The sequence below is a fragment of the Euwallacea fornicatus genome, chromosome 35 (assembly GCF_040115645.1).
Source record: "Euwallacea fornicatus isolate EFF26 chromosome 35, ASM4011564v1, whole genome shotgun sequence".
Classification (NCBI taxonomy): Eukaryota; Metazoa; Arthropoda; class Insecta; order Coleoptera; family Curculionidae; genus Euwallacea; species Euwallacea fornicatus.
The window spans coordinates 1940354-1959604 of record NC_089575.1 but is presented as its reverse complement, the minus strand read 5'-3'; the positions used below and the strand labels follow the sequence as shown (position 1 = coordinate 1959604).

Here is a 19251-nt window from a genome sequence, read left to right as displayed (position 1 = left end):
CGAACAGAAGGCAAACAGTTCTTTTTAAGGCCTTTGTAATATTAGAAATACTTTTTCGAGCTACTGTGTATACCGAGGGTTTTTATTTCGTCAGTCTAGGGTATAATTCAAAGATGCGTTTACGAAGATGGGCGCGGCTCTTCTCTTCACTTTGAAATCGAATCGAACATCAGCAGGATTCGGAGTTGGAATCGAACAGGAGTTCCCCGTCTTCGGGAGAGCCTTAAGCACTAAACCTCTGGCGGCGCACCATGGACGGACAATGGTCATCGACACTGCCCGTCGCCTTGGATGGCGGCGCTGAAGCTGATAAGAAACCCTTCGTCGGCGGTAGTTGCGTCTACATCATAAGGGCCGATAAGACTTACCATCAGTAATACCGACGCCGACCAAGTGACTCGGTGGGAGTTCTCACGCACCAGCCAAAGTATTCCATGGGCGTGCCAGAGGGGTACGTCGTGTCCCTGACAATAACTTAACCCTGACGCAAGGGCCCCACGCCTCGCAGCAGGATTGGAGAAGACCACGGGCGGAACCCCTACCGAGACAATTAGATGTCACATAGGAAGAATGGGACATCATGGTGGGGGGCCCGCAAAGAAGCTGTGGATGAATGAAGCAAATAGGAAGGAACTGGTTGCATTCGATACTCAAGGAAGTCCGCAGAGTTTTGGAAACAGGTGATTTTCTCTGATGAGGATAAATCTAACTTATTTGGATCTGATGGGGCCCAAGCAGTGCGGAGAAACCCCGGGGAAAGGAGGGATAAGCGTGATTTAAGACCAACAGCGAAGCACGGCGGCGGAAACGTATATATACGGTCTGGGGGTGTATGGCTGCTGCGGATGTGGGCGACATAACAGTTATCGAAGAAGACACGGATAAGTTCGACTGCATGGATCTCCCAGCCAATAATTTAAAATCTAGTGCTGACAAAATTGGTCTGGGGAATCGGTCTCACCCCGGTCTCATCCCGGTCTCACCCCTTTCTCACCCCTGTCTCACCCCGATCTCACCGGTCAACAAGATAGTGATCCCGAGCACTCGTCGAAGCTAGTCCAGGAGCGGCTGTTATACGACACTCCTCGTTCGTTAAAAATCCCCCGCAATCGCCTGACCTAAACCCGATCGTGCGTTTATGGAAGCTTGCAAAAATGGAAATATCCGACAAACAGCAGCTGCGCAGCTCAATTTTAGAGCAACGAGGTAAAATGCAGGAAGAACTGAACGATAATTCAGTGGAATCGATGCTGAGGCGTTCGCTGGCCGTCCACGATGCAAAACGATATCGAACCAGATATTAATTAAGATATTATCTGTTTGTTGTATATCGTAAAAAGTTGATGCTGTGTGAACACTTTTTTGGGTGCGCCTGGAGAACTTTCATATTCATTTTTGTTATGGCCGAAGAGGCATGACGAGTTGGTCCTCTTTTATGCGCGTAAATGGCCCTTTTTTCCATAAATGGATAGAAAAAAAACCGTTTCGTTTTTATTCTCTGAAAACAGCTGGTGTGCGTTGCTCGCCGGGGCGTGCGATACTTTTTTGCCCTATCGTAGGCAAGTGGGAAAAAACTCGCCACCTACAGGGTGAACCGGCCGGAGTGCCGTCCTTCAGGGGCGGATCGTACGAGAAAAATAAAATGAAAAAAACTTAAATATTGTTATCTGATTTTTGTTTGTATTTTTTGATTTATAGTTGTCTCGTGAATAACTTTTTTCTAAAATTCAGTTTTCAACAAAAGTCAAATTTTCTTATTCCCGACACTCGTAACAAGTTTGTTTTGCAGTCCCACTAAGGTGTTCCAAAAAATACCAGAAATTCATGCGAAAGCGCGCCTTTCTGGGGCGACGTGAGGCTTACTAAGACGTGGTGTTCCTGACGGAAACCACGTCGCACCTTCCATCACCCAAATAGGCGAAGCCACTTAAAGAGACATTAAATACCAATAATTCGAAATGTATAAAGGGCAACCCGCCACTGTGTCACCCCATTAGGCAGTTGCTTTTGGTTTACGCGCCTGTACAGTCTCGAGTGTGAGAAGAACCATGACGCTCTCCTTGTACCTCATAGGATTCATCAGTTTTTGCAGCTGCACAGCTGTGAAATTGCGTAAGGAAGGACCGTGAACACCTCATTCATAACTTCAATTGCACATCGGCATTTCAGCCAGCTACATTAAGATCTGCTCAATGAAAGACCCCAACTTCAGCGCGTGCGCAGTCGAGAGCGCTCGCAATGCGCTTCCCAAGCTCATCCACGGTACACAAGTTCCCGTATACTTGCCTTATCATGGAAGTTGATTTAATTTGATAGGCGAGCCCAAGCTGGGGCTGCCGCCCCTTCGCCCTCTGAGCGTCCCTCAGCTGACGTTGCTGGGCAGGAACAATCTGAAGCTGGCAATGACGGAGCTGAAAGTGTCCGGGTTGGAGAATCTCGAATTCTTGGACTTCAGGTAAGAATGAGGTGGAATGAGGTGAGAATGTGGTATGAACAACAAACGAGTTTGAATGGGAAATTTTTCCGTTTCGATGTAATTTATACGGGGTGTCCCGAAGGTAATGGGGCAGACAGTGACGCCAGGTTCCTCGCGTCAAAACGTTGAGATCCGACGCAACTGCCGCATCCCGAAGGTTCACATTAGCAAAGATACAGTGTGTTAAAGTTCGAATTTTCTACATGATTTTATTTCACACCTTTCGACCTCCGGCACCGGAATGTGGTTGCCGGCTGCCTTGGGGCAGTGGGAAACGAGCTAGTGCTCTCGGTTTTCGTTATCGATAATAGGGGGAGCCACCCGAGGCCCTCAGGGCTAGTTAAAAGGGCGTTAACGTTCTTCTGAGCATCTCTTGTGGCTCTATTAGCCGAAAATGTCGTTCGTTTAACATCTTAGATGAAAACGGTACCCTGTTAGCGGCCTTAAAACTCGCCCGTTCTCGAGATATTTATATGACGTACCGGGTAGGCCGATTTCGATGTTTTTTCGAGGCAAATTTGAAGCCGGTTTCGAATTTTTCTCAATCGTTGCTTGTTCTCACACAAAACTCCTAATTTTCTACTTCACTAGTTAGGTAAACGCGACCTTTACGTCATTGGGGCACTTTTAGAGTGGATTGCGGCGACAGAGATTTAAAAATTTTGCGCCTGCGCTTCTTAGAGTTGCGACACAGAGTTGTGCTGCTTTGAACATGAACCGTATTGGTTTTTGGTATCGTTAAAAAGTCATTTTTTTCCCTGTAAAATGACCCGTAATTTGCAGGGCCTCACGTCAGTTCTACGCGCCCTTTTTTCAAAAAAAACAAAAACAAAAAAAATAAATTGCGATAGGTGGCTGTGATGTTGACGCAGAGAAACAAATGACGGCATTGAACTAGCAAATATCTCGAAAACGGCCGAGATCCGAGGTTGCCAGCAGGTACGTCTTTTTCCATCTAGAACGTCAGACAGAACAATATTTTCCATTAAGGGGGCTGCCGGAGGCGAATAGAAAAAAAATTATAGCCCTATTAGCTAGCCGAGGCTGGTTCAAGTGGCGCCCCCTATTCGCTGCGATAAAACCGACAGCACCACCGTGTTTGTCGTGCCGCCGGGCAGCAAATCTCAGTACCACTGCCCAGGAGACTGTGGAGACGTGAAATAAAATTTAAACTTTAACACCCTGTATCTGGAATAAAACCAAAAAAAAAATTAACTTTAACACCCTGTATTTTCGTTGATACGGACTTCCCGAAAACGACAATTGCGCTGGATTTGAATACTTCGATGCCGGTAATCTGGCGTCGCTGCGTCCGTCCCATTACTTTCGGGACACCCTGTAGGCCGGGGGCGCGTTCATTTTTCCTCGTTCTTCATTCGCGAATAGCGCCTCCCTCTCAAGGGGGGCTTGCCGGGGGCCGGTGGATTTGTCCCATGTTCTCAGCTAAATTCGATCGAAAACAAGATTCACCCTTCGCCGAAGGCCGGGGTGAGAACCCTTGGGCGGGCATCGATCACGAAGCTCTCGCCGTTTTCGAGATCTAAGGAAAAGTCCTCAGGGAAGCGAAGTGTTACACGAAAAGTGTATGGGCGGTGAACACGGGAAGTGTGCAAAACGCCGAATCTCAATCACTGGGAAGTAAGTGTTTACCGCGAGTGACGTCACCATTCCAAAAGGTTGATTTGAGGTAGATAATTGGCGGTTGATCGTTGAACCTAATTTAATTCGCGTTTTTTAAAAGTTTATTTTTCGTGTTCGTGATTATCGTAAATGTGCATTTTATTTTATTTTTATGTGTCCAAAGTTTGTAACAATTACACTCCACGTTTTAGAGATTTTTATAGATAAAATCGAGGTACGAAAATCAAAAATAGAACCTCCATCACGTGGAGAACCAAAATACCTTTCAAACGAGGTGTAACACAACCCCTCTCCCAATTCGAAAATTTCTAAGGGATGGTTCCCAGGGGTGAAGGGATGACATTTCAAAAACAACTTTTTTACCAAAAGACGTCCCCCTCCCCACCAAAGTTAACAAGTTTTAGCGTTATTAATTTAACAAATAACAAATAAGATATTCAAGGTTGACGCCATTCCCTGGGACACCCGGTAGACGGTTTTTAGCGATGATGACGCGTACCGAATCTGACCGGAGCGCCACGTGGTGCTAGACTCACAAACCGGAAAATTCTAGTTCGCACGTCCACACTTGAGGTCAGTTTTTTGATGCGGCAATTAACGTACCCGTGCCCTGCATTAAACTTGAAGTTTTGCACGGCCCAATTCTCGAAGTTACTGAGACCTGTTGAGAACCGTACAGCTCAGGTCTCAGCAATTGAGAAGACGACCCTCGACACGCTTCGACTCTAGTCATTTTCATGTTTATAATAATTTTTCCTTCGCCCCGAAGACGGTAAGGGGCTGAAACGTCGACGAGGGGCTTCCTCTGAGCCCCCGGTGAAGGGTGAGAGTTAGTCCCGTTGAGTTTCAACTGGGAATGGTTTTTGTCGCTGGTTTGGCAGTTTATAAGCTTTATTATCACGATATTATATTGTTAGAGGTAGCAACAAGATAAAAAAAACGGATAAATCGACAGAACCATCTACCGTGCAGCCCTACATTGCAGCCCCCTCCCACCCCCCTTCTCCAGGGATTATTTAACAAACTATTATTTAAAAAAAAATTCAAAGGCTACTTTAAACGGGGCAAAAACGATTATCTTTCGATGTTTATTTGTTCTCTTGAATGTTGCTCACGTCACCCGCAGCACAAAATGGCCGATTTTGATTAATTGGAATATGGCCGATTTTGATTAATCGAAAAATGGCCGATTTTGTTTAATTGAAAAATGGGTCAAGTGGCACCTCAAATTGACGGTCTTTGAAAGCCGCATCCATTGGCGTGCCGCGGCTTAAGATCTATCGATTATTTTTTGGCCGAAAAAGAAAAATAAAAAAATAACTAAAGACTGTTTGTGAACACAGAGTCGGAATCAACCCAATTTCCCATCAACAAACAAGTTTTTTCATTGTTTACGCACTATTTAACGATATTTTCACTGCATCTTTTACCAAATTTACATTCGATTTTCCCAAAAACTACTCGGTAGATTTTCACGGCTGCGCATCATTGAATGTAGCTCTGAAACATCTTTGATTCGAGGCGCCACGTGACCCGTTTTTCTTTGAATCATGTTTCAATTTGAAAAAATCCACCAGTTTGCGTTATCGCTGACGTAAGCAACATTAAAAAAAAACAAACGAACGTCGAAAGGTACTATTTTTTGTCTTATTTAATGCTGCATAATTTTTTTTTAAATAATGGAGGCCGCTACTACCATTGCCACTATATAGCTTAGTGTCGAGAAGCCCCATTTCGGACTGGGATGTCTCCCACGAACTGAAGAGGCACAAGAACGAAAACAAATCAATAGAGTTACAGGGATGTAGGGGTGTGGTCCAGTAGTAGGAAATTAGCTTTTTCGGCTTTCCACATTTTGATGGTACATTAGCAATTCTCCACCATGGAAGATGTCCATAACGCCACTCCCGCAACATTGAACTCTTTTGATAGCACGTCGCGATCCAAGTTTTCGGTGCTTAAGTGTTAAAAAGATTATTTTTCTTCCTTTGGCAGGGTGGATACGGCCTCTAAAGTGATCAATATCAAGTCTTTTGACAGGCAAATAGAGATTCTGGCCCACTGCAATATTAATGGGCAAATTTTCTTTTTTCCGCTAAGAGGTGCGGGGCCCTGCAAATTCACATTCAGTAAGTACAATATACAGGTTTCTTCGCAATGACATGTAAGAAATTCGGAGGGCGACTCCGTGAATGATTTTAAGAAGAAAAAATTATACGAACGTAGGCCCTTCTTCGCTCGTTGCTTTGTCATGGCGGGAACACCTTACAGGTCTCTTCAAAGCTCCGAAGTTTCTCATATCGCATTTTCTTGCAGTTGATGGAAACTACAGCTCGAACTTGGCTTACGAGCTGGAGAAGCGGAGAGATGGAAAGAAATATCTCAAAATCAACAAGAAGACGTCGACTTTCAGGTACACTCTAGGCAAAGCGAAGTTCGATCTGGAGAAGCTTTTCAGCACTCAAGAAATAGGTGAAATGAAAGCGTTTCGGCATGGGGACCGTTGACAAAAAGGCTTTTTTAGGGGAGCAAATCAGTAAATTAGTCAATAACAACTGGAAGATACTTAACGAGGAAATGAGGCACTCAATTGAGGAGGCTTTGCTCCGAATTGTGGTGGACATCACTCGGTTGTTCACGAAAAACATACCTTCGGCCGACTTTGTGCTTTAGCTAAGAAAAATTGATGTTTGGTCAGGAATAAAGAAACGCCATAATAAACCCCCTTTGAGTTATCAACCACTTAGTACCACGATCGGCGCGGTGAGGGCTGATTGCCCGAATTTCAGCTCAGCCACACTTGAGACCAAGTGCCAATCAAAATTGCCAAACAATTAACATACAAATCGGTATTCTCGGTGACGCTGACACTTTGGACTAACGACTATGTTACGTCAATCAAATTCAAGTGCTCCGGATCGAAATTCCCCAACATCTGTCACAGGCAAACTGACTTATCACCTTCTTTGACAAACTTCATATGTAAAACAAAGACAGAAGCAATGAGACGGTTTCGGGCTAGAACGACTTTCTCTCCGCTAATTACTGTTGTCACAGGGTTGCGCAATGGCGCGTCAGAGTTCTCTAGCTTTTACACCACTAAATTTAACAATTTTTTTCTAGTGCAGGATTACACAGCACCCAGAGGCGCATTTCCAGAAACGATTTTCAAATGTACAGGGTGGCCCTAAAAAGTGTGACGATATACTACTTCGCTGTTTTAAATACCCCCAACCCCTCCCAAGTTTTTTTGCTATTTTCGGATTTCACCTAATAGGGTGCCTGATCTTGATTTCAAATTTTTCCGAGTTTCTCGGACACGGTAAGTTTCAAAGACGGCACACGTTGCATAAACTGACGTCGAAGTTGACAAGGGGTAGCCGAAACCCGAAAATAACTAAAAATTGGGGAGTTCCACTTAAAACAACGGAGTTGTGTATCGTCGCACTTTTTGGAGTCACCCTGTACATTAGAGGAGAATTTTTGGAAACTCGCCTTAATGCAGTGTGTAATTTTGCGAAAAAAATGCTAACTTCGTTGGTACGGAAGCTAAGGAAGCCTGCATCGCTGTTGCAGGACCCTGTATAGTTCTAAGAATGTCCGTCATACATACGAGTCGCAGGCACCAAATCAACGCAAGGTCAATGCGAAATCTGACCAGTGGCCTCTAGAACGTTTTATGTTTTTGAATTGAAGTAAGGAAGTGGCGTGACAAAGGCAGGTGAAGGATGAGGAGGTGAAGAACCATGGATTCATGAACTAAATACGTAAAATAAAATAAAAAATCAGGAAAACTGTTTATAGTTATACGAAGCACAGTGAAGTAATTAACGTGTGTTGTTATACATCTGGTCGTACTAGAGTTGTAACAAACAACCACCCGAGAGAGGTATGCCCAAACCACCATCTTTACTCAACCCGTATACGCCCCCATCATCAATTTCGACCCCTTAGCCTAGTTCGTAGAAGACATATATATTATATCTCTGTCTTTGTTGTCTGAATATTACGCTCCCCACGCTCCCTAGGCACGTACGTGCCACCTCATTCCGTGCACGCGCAGACATTCCAACTGCAGCGCTCATGGCGGCGGTATTTGTAATTTGACGTGGAGAGTTTTGAGAAATATGCGCAAAAGGAGTTTTCGGGAACTATAACGAAGAAGTAAGATCCGCAATTGAGGAATCTTTGACCTTTTATTGCACTAGTCATGGTAGGAACAACTCATCGTACGGCACTGCCGTTATATAGGCTCGTATTAGCTCTGTGGACATCAAGCCAATAATCTCCCGAATTACAGCCCCGAACTGATCCAAAACTTCCTCATAATTATCGTTCAGGATCTTGTTGACGTTGTCGCCTAGAAAAATCCACCACGTAGCGCTGGGTCGACGAGACCCATCGGGTCGGCCGACCATCAACCTTCGCAGATGGACATTAACATTCACTTACCGAGTAGCTTATTACCATTAAACAGATTATCGAGCTGGTAGTGAGCTTTGTTGATGTTGCAACTCACGTGCTGCCTCACATTTGCGACGTACCGTTTACCGTCACTCCTCGTCACCAAATCGTAATCGTACGACAAATTAACGTCGGAATCATCTGATATTTCACGTGAATTTCGAGGATGAACTTGATGATATTTGAGGTCACTTACTGAACTCGAGTTTGGTAGGTCCGCTCCCACTTACGGGCAAAAACAGTATTTGACCCGAAACCGTGTAATTCGCAAGAACGACGAAGAGCTTAGTGTGTAGGTCTATGGAAAAGTGCCTGCGCTCCAAATCAATGCTGAAAATCTCGGGTCATGATTGATGAAGCTCCTGAAGAAGAAAATCTACTCACTCGGCATTGATGAGGTCCATGGTGTCTAACCCGTACAAATCTACGTTCTTCAACGTCAAACTCAACTTCATTCCGGGGGAGATATCGACTTTTTCCAGGCGATAAGGGAGAAAAGGTTTGAGGTTGTAAGCTGGATCGCCTGTAGATTTCAAACGTCCTAATCTTGATTAAAGTCTACACCTCTTTCGGCGTGTTACCTCTCAGCACCCTCGAGATCGCTTTTCTTCCGCTGGTGACAAAGCATTTGGAGAAGTCCGGGTCGCTGCGTCTGCAGGGCGAGATGTAACTTGCTGGAATAAATTTCAAAGTTGATGGAGCTTAGTGGGTTAAGTAAATTGATGGAGCGAGCAATCTCACGTAGGGGTTTGGCTTTCCACGCCCCGACTACCGACACTGCTCCAGTGACCAAGACCAACACCAACGACCGCAACATCTTCATTTTTACCAGTGACGACGTCCGGCTCTCTGAGCGTTGTTAAATATCTCGCATATGAAGATATCCTTGCCGTGGGCACGTCGAAAGCGTGAAATATTGAATAAGAAACATACCAAAGCAACTAAACAGATTGTTTAAATAAATTCTACTCTTTGCCGCTGCAAAACGCTTCTCAAGGCCTCTCCGAACAGCTATATTGTCGAAATGTCATATACAGGATGTCTCGAACAACTCGGTAGACGATCCTACTAGAATTTTCTGAGGCGGAAATGCAGCGATTTAACCATATTTAGTATTTTGATTAAAAACACACAGAGAACTCTAAACTTCAAATACTCCGAGGAGGAATTCCCCTAGGGGGAAAAACCCTTTTTTCCATAAAGCACGTGGGAAGACGCGAATCAATTTTGTACCGAGTGATCAAAACGTTACGCCCCTTCGTAAAGGGTTCACCTAGGGCTCACAGCGCCCTCTACAATGTGCATCAAAAGTGCTAACGAACTCCGATCTCTCGCCTCCAAAAACCCCATCGACGCGACATACAGAGGGTCCCAAAAATACGTGCCCGAAAAATATGACCAACAACTTTTGGAATTTGGCTGTCAAACATTAAGGGTGGAGGCGACCTACTGATCAAAAATATTTTCACGAAAATACTACACCGGAAGCGAACGTCAACTCGCTTATTTTAAATGGAGCACCCTGTATATTATATCAAAATGCGACTCTGTGGATGTTCTCGTGCATAACATTCTATGCCTAAATTTTACGGTTTCGGAGATATTTAAAATATTTAAAAAAATTACAGTTGCAGCCATTAATGTGTTCTCTGATGGTTCGCAAGTGGTTAAGTGTTTTTTAAGAGAAATTTGGTGCTGTTGTGTAAAACGTTTTACTGTCTTTGGATCGATGAGTCGAATCGCGCTTCGTCATACAGGATGTTCGAAAAGACAGCCGAAAATCGTCGTTCAAAAATTCAAAAAAACTCCCATTTTTTAAACAGGAACCCTCTATGGATTCCACAGATATATGAATATTTAACGTAAAAAATAAGTAGTACCCCCACATCTATTGTCGGTACCTGAACCGTTTTCATTTTACTTCAAAACGGCCCCTTTCAACGTTTAGCGCTCGAGGGTAATTATGACGTCACTTTTATATTATAAAAATAAAAATAATCTCAAAACGTTTATTATTTATGGCGAATGCGATCAATTATCAACCAGAATATTTGATACATTTGGTATTCGATATCCGGAAAAGGGGAAGCCATCGTGGAAAGTATCCAAACGCACAAGAGAAACACCTAACAGAGGGAACAACTCTATTGTTAATGACGAAATGAGAGCTAAACGTGTACTAGATAATTTTTAGCAACAATAGTGAAGAGGAGATCAACCTATGAATATCAGAAAACATTTGCTTCAATAAGCGCAAAATTTAGGTATAGAAAATTGAACATGAAGAATGTTCGTGGGGTTCCCCGGAGTCGAAATTTGATATAATGTACAGGGTGTACAAATAAGCGAATCGAATGTCCCGAATAGTCTGAAGTGGAGCTTTCGTCAAAATATCTTTAATCAAAACTCTCACTTTAGTATGAGACCCAAATTTCAATGTGTTTCCAGGCCCAGTTTTCAAGATACGGATGGAGGCCCGTATTCGTGGGACACCCTGTTAGAGCATTGCTCACATAGTGACGTTACATAGGAAGTAGCAATTTCTTTTACTATTTTTTAATCTTCATTTCTGCACTCTGAAAACCTTCGCCTTTGGCGCCGAGGTACTTCAGGTTAGGTAAACTAGGTTAAATCGTCGCGCCTGCGCCTCAGAATTCCGTGGTGGAATTTCGTACAAGCTCTTTCGAGACACCCCGTAGATAGCAAGCGAAGATGTGGAAAACGAATACAATTTGAATGTAATCGGCTTTAAAAAACCAGTTCTCGAACGCACCAATTTTATTACATTGTAACTCGGTAATAATCCCAATTTCCTGTTCATTAGTTTAAATGACTTAATTAGCTTATTAGCATTTTGTGGAATTGCTGCAATAAAAACTTCGAACTTTGGTCCTCGGCGAGGTGGCTTGAAAAGTCGATTTTCTGCCTAGTTGGCACCACAGAAAATCGCTTTAAAAATTAAATCCCGCGAGAGCAGAAGGACGTAAACGCGAAACTGCTTTTTTGCAAATTCGTAGAAAATCACACTCACGGAGGGCACTAACTAAATTACATCAAAATCAACTCACTGAACGGGAGAGCCCAAAAACTAGACAAAAATCCCGCAAACAGCTAAGCTTCGACCAATCCGGCAACGCTGAAAGTTTCACTGGTTGACGTGCCACGCCTGGAGAAATAGAGGCGAAGCGTGACGTCACTGAGTTGCCATATATTCACTCGTGTTCGTGCTTAGACGGGGAACAGTTCAGATTGTAGAATTTTCAGACTGCAAACGAACGTTTGAATTTCTGAAAACGAAATGGAAATAACTGTGGCAGTCTTGACGAGGCCTGAAATGCATACAGGATGTCCCAGAATGAGGGGGTCAAGGCTTAAACATACATATCGAGTCGTGGTGGTATATACGAAACTGTCTCCTTCTGGAGATGGAGCCTGACGAAGTTTTACTTTTTTTTTTAAATTTTGCAAATAAGTCGCAAACGGCTGTATTTGGTGCGCAATTTTTCTGCTCCTCGGGGCACCTCAGACGGGGGTTGCTACCCCGAAACCGCCAGGGGCAGTGGTCAGTTCCTATAAGGTCGAGTGTTAAATACGCCAGAACTTCATTATTCGCTCACGAAAAAGGTTTTTTTATGTCAAATTCCCGGTCTATTATGCGACTTTTTTGTCTCTTACGGAATTTTGATTTGGAGCCTCAATCAGACGGAAAAAGTGCAAATTTTTGTTTCGATTTTCGGAACTGCTGGTTAATCGGCAAGAGCGCGGTCACCATGGTTGGCAAGGCGATTTTTAACATATTTGACCATAGGCGTCGTTATACAGAATGTTGTGCGTTTCGAGATATCGTAATTTTTCCGAATTTTCGCGAGTTCGCTGCTCGAATGGGCGACGGTAAAAATTTAGTGGAGCGTTCGAGCTGACCATCTTCATTCATAAAAACTGGGACACGTACCTCATCGAAGTCAAACGAGGATCTACACATGAAGAAGGAATTGCGGCTCTTCAAAAAATCCCAAAAATCCATTTTTCGAACGTCAAACCTCGACTTGTAACCGAGTAAAACGAAAGATGCAAATAGAAAGGGTCGTTGAAATATCTTCAAAATCTCCTTTGGCCATGGCCCTTTTCAACCGTGCGTTTGTTGAAAAACTACGCCTTAGTGTTGCACGAAATATTTCATAAAAAAAAAAAAGAAAAAAATTGCAGAAAAAACGCATGCGACGATTAAATAAATTAAACAAAAAATTAATAAATAATTATTATTTATGGATTAATTATGCTGTTTATTTATGATTAATTATCGTGCTCGAAATGAGAGCCACCATTTCCGATACAATGTTGCCAATTTCGTCGCATCTCTGTGACGATCACGCCTAGCCTCGTTTCAGTCCTCATTTCTTCCGCCGTTCGGCGGCATTTGAATATTTGTTTACGAAAAATGCTCGCACACGTAAACTTTGTATACTTTAACGTGTGCTCGCTTCTTTCGCATTAACTCCCCGGCCGGAGTGAGTTGAACCCTTAAAACGTTAAGTGAAAAGTAGGGTCGAGTAGTACCCCGTTTGGAAGGTCTTTTGATTCCTCTTATAGTGGTCCCCAATTTGACTAGCTTTGATTCAAGAAAAATTCCATCAAAAAATTCCTAATTTGATATGAACTAATAACGCGAAATTGGCAACAACTGATAAAAAAATAACATAAAACGGGTACTTTTGACGAGATTTTTCAAAGGAATCCCGACAATTTCCTCCGCTTGTGAGGGTCAAACCCACCCCCAAAAGACATCAATCAGAAACACCAAATTATTTAACGAGTGATGGATTATTCACGTATTAGTGCAAGAGCGCACGTCCAATATTCACCTGCGTATCAATTGCTCAATGTGGCGACCACCGTGGTAATGAAAATTTTGCGCAAGCTTCTGAGGATTTATCCGACGACATTTGCACATCATCTTTTGGCTTAGGTCTCCTAAACAGTTCGGTTGAATTGCATAGATTTTGCTCTTTAATCGCCCTCACAAAAAAAAAATCTATAGGTGACAAATCTGGCGATCGCGGGGCCACTCGCTCGCGCCTCTCCTCCCAGACCAACGACCTGGAAACCGTTCGTTTAAATACTCTTTCGGACACGCAATGCGTAATGGGTCCTCCTGAAATATACGACTGGTCCGCAATGTAATTTTCGTTATTTTCACGTAATTCCGTTAGTGCCGGACCAATTGCTCCTCGTAATAATTCTAAGTGCGCCACTGGCCCACCAGGGGCATTTTAACGTTGATTTCCTTTACGACCAAAGGGGCGTTGTGAATTTCCTCTTTTTTTTTGTTCGTGCGGATGGTCCTTTTTTGCATAAATGAATTTGGAAAGAATCACAACTTTTTCGCTTTCGGTCTCTCAAAATGGCCGACGTGCGGTGTTCGCCGGGGCGTACGAACACTTTTGCGACCTCCTGTATGCTTCAGCCAGTTAATCTGCCATCGTTTCACCCTTCATTACTAATTATTTTAATGGGGCTTCAACGTACGGATCGAACCGGATCAGAGGAGCTTTATTGTATATAATTTAATATCGCTTGCGTAAACACGAAACCGGAACTTTTCCACAGAAAAAAACAAGTTTATTTGTATGGAAATGAGAAAAACAACATTAATAAACATTGCTCATCGCTAGCTATAAATTTGTCCTCCGTGTCTCGCAATTTGTTGATGGTTTTCCCCCAAAAAACAATAGTGTTTTTGGGGGAAAACCAGTCGTCACGCCATTGTCCTAAGAAGTGAAATGCTGCGGGGCAAGTGCGTGCAAGAAGGGACTCTCCTGAAACAGCCGGGACTTCCCCTTGCATCCCGCGAAGCCGTTCAAATCACTACATAGATTTCAGTTCAGTTCGGCGTAACCTGTCCAGGGTCATTCCCCGTATTTTCCCTCGACCCTCAAATCTTTATTTTTGGAAATAGAAGAATATAGTTGAGACGAATGCTTTAGTCTTTACTGCGAATCGTCATAATCCGCGAACGAAACGACGAGCATCGTGAAGCTGCCAAAAAATGACAAGTTGTGTTTTTTTAAATTTTTTAATAGAACACCGTGTATATTTATAGCTTTTTGGAATCTTCTCTCCTCCCCGATTGCGAATATACAGGGTGTTCCAGTTTATAGTGGCAGGACTTTAACAGTCGACAGAAGACCTTTTCTTAAGATGAAAACGTAACATAAATATATATTGAAAACAGCTCAGTTTTTGAGATACAGGATATTTGACTTTTTCCAGCAAGCAACAGCCGAACGCAGTGCTGCCAGGTGCACGTCCGTTCCTGTACAGTTTCGCACGTTTCAAATGTCTGCGCTGCAAATAAAAATGATGCATGTTGGGGCGTGGCTTCGCAACTGTCGCATTGTTATTGGCCCGGCGAGGTTTGACTGCAGGGCCATTGGTCCCTTCGCCGTTGTTTACGTCGCGGACACCTCGAATCTGAGCCGGAAATGCGATCGACAAACGCCAAACTGACGAATCCGAAACTTGTCGAATTTAAACGGAATGTGACAACGGCGGCAAACGCCCGATTGAGGTGGACCTGAGCTGTCAAACGGTAAAGGCGGAAGCGGAACCGATCGTTGCCGGAACGGGCGTTTGCCAAGAGAAAAACGAGTTTCGATAAAGGAGTTATTATTTAAAGAGTTTTAGCAACATTTCTTTAACAATTAAAAGATCTAACAACAAAACAATCACTGAGAAAATAGAACGTTCAGCGGTATTGTTGTCAAATAGGCTCGGAGAGGCTCAAGGGCCACTACGTTGACTATTTCCTTGACCACTACTCCAAACTCCCCCAGAACCTCTTTGGAGTTTTCGTTCAGAACTTTGTTTACGTTATCGCCTGCGGGAAATTGTTATTAATTATTACCCTACAAATCCAACAATTAATTACCCAGCTCCTTATTCCCATCGAATAAATTGTCGAGTCGATACCGGGCGTTGCCGATTTCAGCCTCGATATTGGGCCTTATATTCGACATGTATTGATTCCCGTCCTCCTGCGTGATGACATCATAGTCGAAGGAATATACGAAGTTGCAGTCTTCTGCAAGTACAAAGCAAAGTCTCATGGTCCTTTTCAGGGTTCATAGATGAAACTCACCGAAGTCCAGTTTGAGGGGCCCGTTGCCCTTTATCGGTACAACCAATATCTGTCCAGAGACGTCGTATTTTCCAGTGATGGTCAGGAGATCTGCGTGAATCTTGGCGGAAATGTGCTTCTTTTTTAGATCAAAACTGGAAAGATCTCATGATTACGCGATATTGGGCCGATTTAACCAAATATATCTATGTACCAAGTGTTCCCGTTTCGGTGATAAGTGAGTGTCAAATATTTTTCAATTCGACCCTGCTTTTTCGCAATTACCGAAGGGTGGAAGAACAACGGGCCTTTTAATCACAGGAGTGTACTAAACTGTTTTATTGCGCAGTGATATATTATTGAGGCGACCAAACCTAAAATGGCTTCGTTACTCACGTAGAACTTCAGGAACGTGATTTTCCAAGTTTGTAAAAGAGCGAAGGGTTAAATTCAATTTTTGGGCTCTATTTGAAGCCCTTAATAGCGCTTAGGTGCGTGTTCAATCAAATTTCATAACAACTTCCTTGGGCAATGGCCTTTCAGTCCTGCTGGAGAAATCCGAATAAGCGTTTTCGAGATTGGAGAAATGAACTTTTAAGCGTCCAAGAATCGCCAAAATCTATGGAAAAATGGCTTAATCATCGGAGGTAGGCTCGAAGAGCGCAAATCTTTCGAAAACACGTGAGTTCTTAATATACCGGAAGGTCAAAAAAATTAAAAAATTTATTTTGGCTTTATTTCGAAAAATAATTTTAAAATTGCGGCTAAAAAAGAGATAATTATCCATTCTTGCGCATTCGTGTTCGCATTTGACCCGTAGTAACTCCTAAGGGAAAATTTTGTTTCATCTGCGTCGACTCCTTCCACTTACTGCTCCCGAATAAAAATTGGTCCCCCAATAGAGCCATTTTTTGCTAATGCCCATACGTGACAGTCGAGCGGGGTCAAGTCGGGCGATCTCGCAGGCCACAAGATTGGCCTGCTTCTCCCAATCCAACGATTTTAGTGGTTTGGCGAATGCGCTCTTTAGGCATTCAAAAGTTATTTTCTCCGATTTTTAAAACGTTTAGTGAGAATCGTTCCACGAGGACTGCGAGATCATTGTCGTTGCCTAAGGAAGTTTCTGAGAAATTTGAATAAAGAGACGCCTAAGCGATCAAATAAAATCCACACAATCCAACACAGCAGGAAAATCGTATTTGTGAAGTTTTCGATAAGGAGCGAAGCCATTTCAGTCATCTTACGACTCAAAATAATTTAAACAATCCATTCACGCGTAATAAAAAAACTTCGTACATTTCTGTGACAAAAGGGCCCGTTGCTCTTCTGCCCTTTGGTAACTGTACAAAAGCACAATGTCAAATACAAAAATTCTAATAACTTAATTATCAGGAAAACCGTAACACTTAGTACATATACTCCGTCTCCCGGAGATGAAATATCCTCGTGAACAAATGTCAGCCAGGTTCGCGCGTCCGCTCGAAGCGACGTTATGAGCAGGACCGTAGTCAGGCCACGACGTGCCCTGAACAAGTATTGCAAATAAGCCCTTTTAATTGATCATATCTCCCAACAGGCACTAAGGCTAGAGCCTGATACACCAAAAGGGTGTTATCAGTTAAGTTATCGTCGGCCTTGTAGTGTTCCGCAACAAACGCTCTACATTCAAAATGAAACAAGTTCGGCCCTGCGCAGCGCCATCGCTCTCGTGACGTGTACAGGCCGTTCGGACGAGACAACCAACCAATCAGCGCCGAGCGACGTAGCTATGGCAAGTTCGGTTTGTTTACGTGGATATTACGTATTCGCGAGACGGACTATAGGTAGGTTTCGTTCAATCAGTTCCCCAGAGCGACCTTCTCTAATACCCTACTCGGTATCCAGGAAACAGCCTGCATACAGAGTGTTTCATAAAAGTACGTCAAAAATTCAGGGGATGAATCGGTGGGAGATTTTAAGAAAAGTGGTTGGTGGGACCGTAGGTCCGTTTTCGCATCTCTTCTGAAATACAGGGTTTTCCTGGCAAGTCCGGCGATAAATGCTTTTATACAGATTTGAAATCGGAAACTAGGCGCGGCGACGCGCCGTTCTAGGGGAAAATGACATTTTCAATTTCACCAGTGGCGTCCCCGCCGAGGCGGGCATTTTAAACGGAAAATACGGGACGCCACTCGCTCGTTTTTGAGCAAAAATAATTTCCTGGGTGCCTCGCGTTTCTGTAAAAAATGTCTCCCGGAAATTTTCCATGACGTCAGTCATTTCCACGGAGAAAACAAAACGCAACTGAAAAATCGCGCAATTCATTTGCACGACGCAATGAAGAATGCATCGGCGATTTTTCGCAGAGTCCGCGATGGTACGGGGACAAGGGCCGAACCGCCTTGAAGGTGGAGAACACTTAATAAGCATTAACTTACTAGTGACATAATGCGCCAAACTCAGTCTTGCAGTTTTAATATTCGTTGGATATTAAATTATTAAAAATAATTTAATAATTTATTTAAAAAAAAAAAATTTATTAAGAAGGTTGACGTAGCGAAACGCATTCAGGGCTTTTCTGTTCGCAGAAATGCGGAGCAACCGAGAACGTTTTTAAATTTTTGCGGGCGCCAATGGCGCAGCACGTTTATCGTTCGAAACCTTAAGGGCCGCATCAATGGGCGCGCCGCTGGCGAAATTGCTAAAGTCATTTTAGAAGATGGCACTGATTTTGCCCTCCCCCAAACTTTGTAAAAACGCACATTCGACGTCGGATGAAAAATCGAAATTTTTTCCTCACCACCCGGTATTCCAGACGAAGCGGGAAAAACGGATTGGTGTTCGGGGATTAACTCCCGCAACGGCGCAGAATCGAAAACGTACTTCATGTCCAGCAGTTCCAGGTGATCCATTCCGGAAAAATCTACGTTCGTTAAGATCAAAGACAAATCTTTATTTGGGCTTATATTCGCTTCTTCCAGGTGAAACGGGTCGAGGTTCCTCACCTTGTAAGCTGGATCACCTGATTGGGGGGTACGTTTAAAAGCACGATTCCCTCACTCATCGCTATAATTTACCCTTTAGAATTGTAGGCATAGCTTGTTTAGCATGTGAAAGGGCACATTTCGATAAATCCGGATCGTCGATCTTGCAAGGGGATATGTAGTTCGCTGAAATACAGATACGTTTTCTTTAGGTAAATTTTAGGCGATCTTCGAGAGCCCCTTACGCAGCGGCTTCGCCTTGAACTTGGGGGCGCTTCGCACCAAAACTGCACAACTAACGAACATCACTAACTTGAATCCCGTATGCATCGTCACTACAACACTTGAGACTGCCAGAACTTGAAGTTGACGAATAATTGATTAATTTCGTAATAGGTATGCGAGGACTTATATAGGAGTATGCGACCTTTTTCTGACCGGGAATTTGTCATTGTATACCGGTTTAATTATTTTTAATCACTTCAGGTTCTAGATGTGGCTAGTCAAGAGACTGAAGATAACTCTAGATGTACCCACAGATTTCAAGTAGCAGCGAAAGCTTCCTTAACGAAAGCTCAAATAAGCGTCCC

General features: G+C 43.4%; 3 protein-coding genes across 3 annotated transcripts; 1 reads left to right on the top strand and 2 right to left on the bottom strand.

Annotated features, from left to right (window-relative positions):
• The first annotated feature begins 2021 nt into the window (after positions 1–2021).
• LOC136348858 (circadian clock-controlled protein daywake-like) lies at positions 2022–6824 on the top strand. The gene is made up of 6 exons (XM_066300026.1): positions 2022–2112; positions 2170–2262; positions 2317–2455; positions 6113–6246; positions 6434–6589; positions 6642–6824. The coding sequence occupies exons 1-6, from the start codon at positions 2049–2051 to the stop codon at positions 6788–6790; spliced, it is 735 nt and encodes a 244-aa protein (XP_066156123.1). The 5' UTR covers positions 2022–2048; the 3' UTR covers positions 6791–6824.
• A 1470-nt stretch (positions 6825–8294) lies between these two features.
• On the bottom strand, positions 8295–9545 carry LOC136348857 (protein takeout-like). The gene is made up of 6 exons (XM_066300025.1): positions 9323–9545; positions 9163–9255; positions 8966–9104; positions 8778–8911; positions 8570–8722; positions 8295–8477 (listed from the first exon to the last, which is right to left on the bottom strand). The coding sequence occupies exons 1-6, from the start codon at positions 9402–9404 to the stop codon at positions 8326–8328; spliced, it is 753 nt and encodes a 250-aa protein (XP_066156122.1). The 5' UTR covers positions 9405–9545; the 3' UTR covers positions 8295–8325.
• A 5685-nt stretch (positions 9546–15230) lies between these two features.
• Positions 15231–19061, bottom strand: LOC136348856 (protein takeout-like). The gene is made up of 6 exons (XM_066300024.1): positions 18907–19061; positions 18755–18847; positions 18561–18699; positions 15720–15853; positions 15510–15662; positions 15231–15458 (listed from the first exon to the last, which is right to left on the bottom strand). Exons 1-6 carry the CDS (start codon positions 18989–18991, stop codon positions 15307–15309), a joined length of 756 nt encoding a protein of 251 aa, XP_066156121.1. The 5' UTR covers positions 18992–19061; the 3' UTR covers positions 15231–15306.
• Between the last annotated feature and the right edge of the window lie 190 nt (positions 19062–19251).

Bases quoted from the DNA above. Each gene is read 5' to 3' on its own strand.
- LOC136348858 (XM_066300026.1), top strand. From the start codon at position 2,049: ATGACGCTCTCCTTGTACCTCATAGGATTCATCAGTTTTTGCAGCTGC. The intron at 2,263-2,316 runs GTACACAAGTTC...TTAATTTGATAG, and splicing joins GCTTCCCAAGCTCATCCACG to GCGAGCCCAAGCTGGGGCTG. The intron at 6,247-6,433 runs GTAAGTACAATA...ATTTTCTTGCAG, and splicing joins GCCCTGCAAATTCACATTCA to TTGATGGAAACTACAGCTCG.
- LOC136348857 (XM_066300025.1), bottom strand. From the start codon at position 9,404: ATGAAGATGTTGCGGTCGTTGGTGTTGGTCTTGGTCACTGGAGCAGTG. The intron at 9,256-9,322 runs GTGAGATTGCTC...AATTTATTCCAG, and splicing joins GTGGAAAGCCAAACCCCTAC to CAAGTTACATCTCGCCCTGC. The intron at 8,912-8,965 runs GTGAGTAGATTT...CGAGATTTTCAG, and splicing joins ATGGACCTCATCAATGCCGA to CATTGATTTGGAGCGCAGGC.
- LOC136348856 (XM_066300024.1), bottom strand. From the start codon at position 18,991: ATGCATACGGGATTCAAGTTAGTGATGTTCGTTAGTTGTGCAGTTTTG. The intron at 18,848-18,906 runs GTAAGGGGCTCT...TCTGTATTTCAG, and splicing joins GTTCAAGGCGAAGCCGCTGC to CGAACTACATATCCCCTTGC. The intron at 15,663-15,719 runs GTGAGTTTCATC...TTGTACTTGCAG, and splicing joins GCCCCTCAAACTGGACTTCG to AAGACTGCAACTTCGTATAT.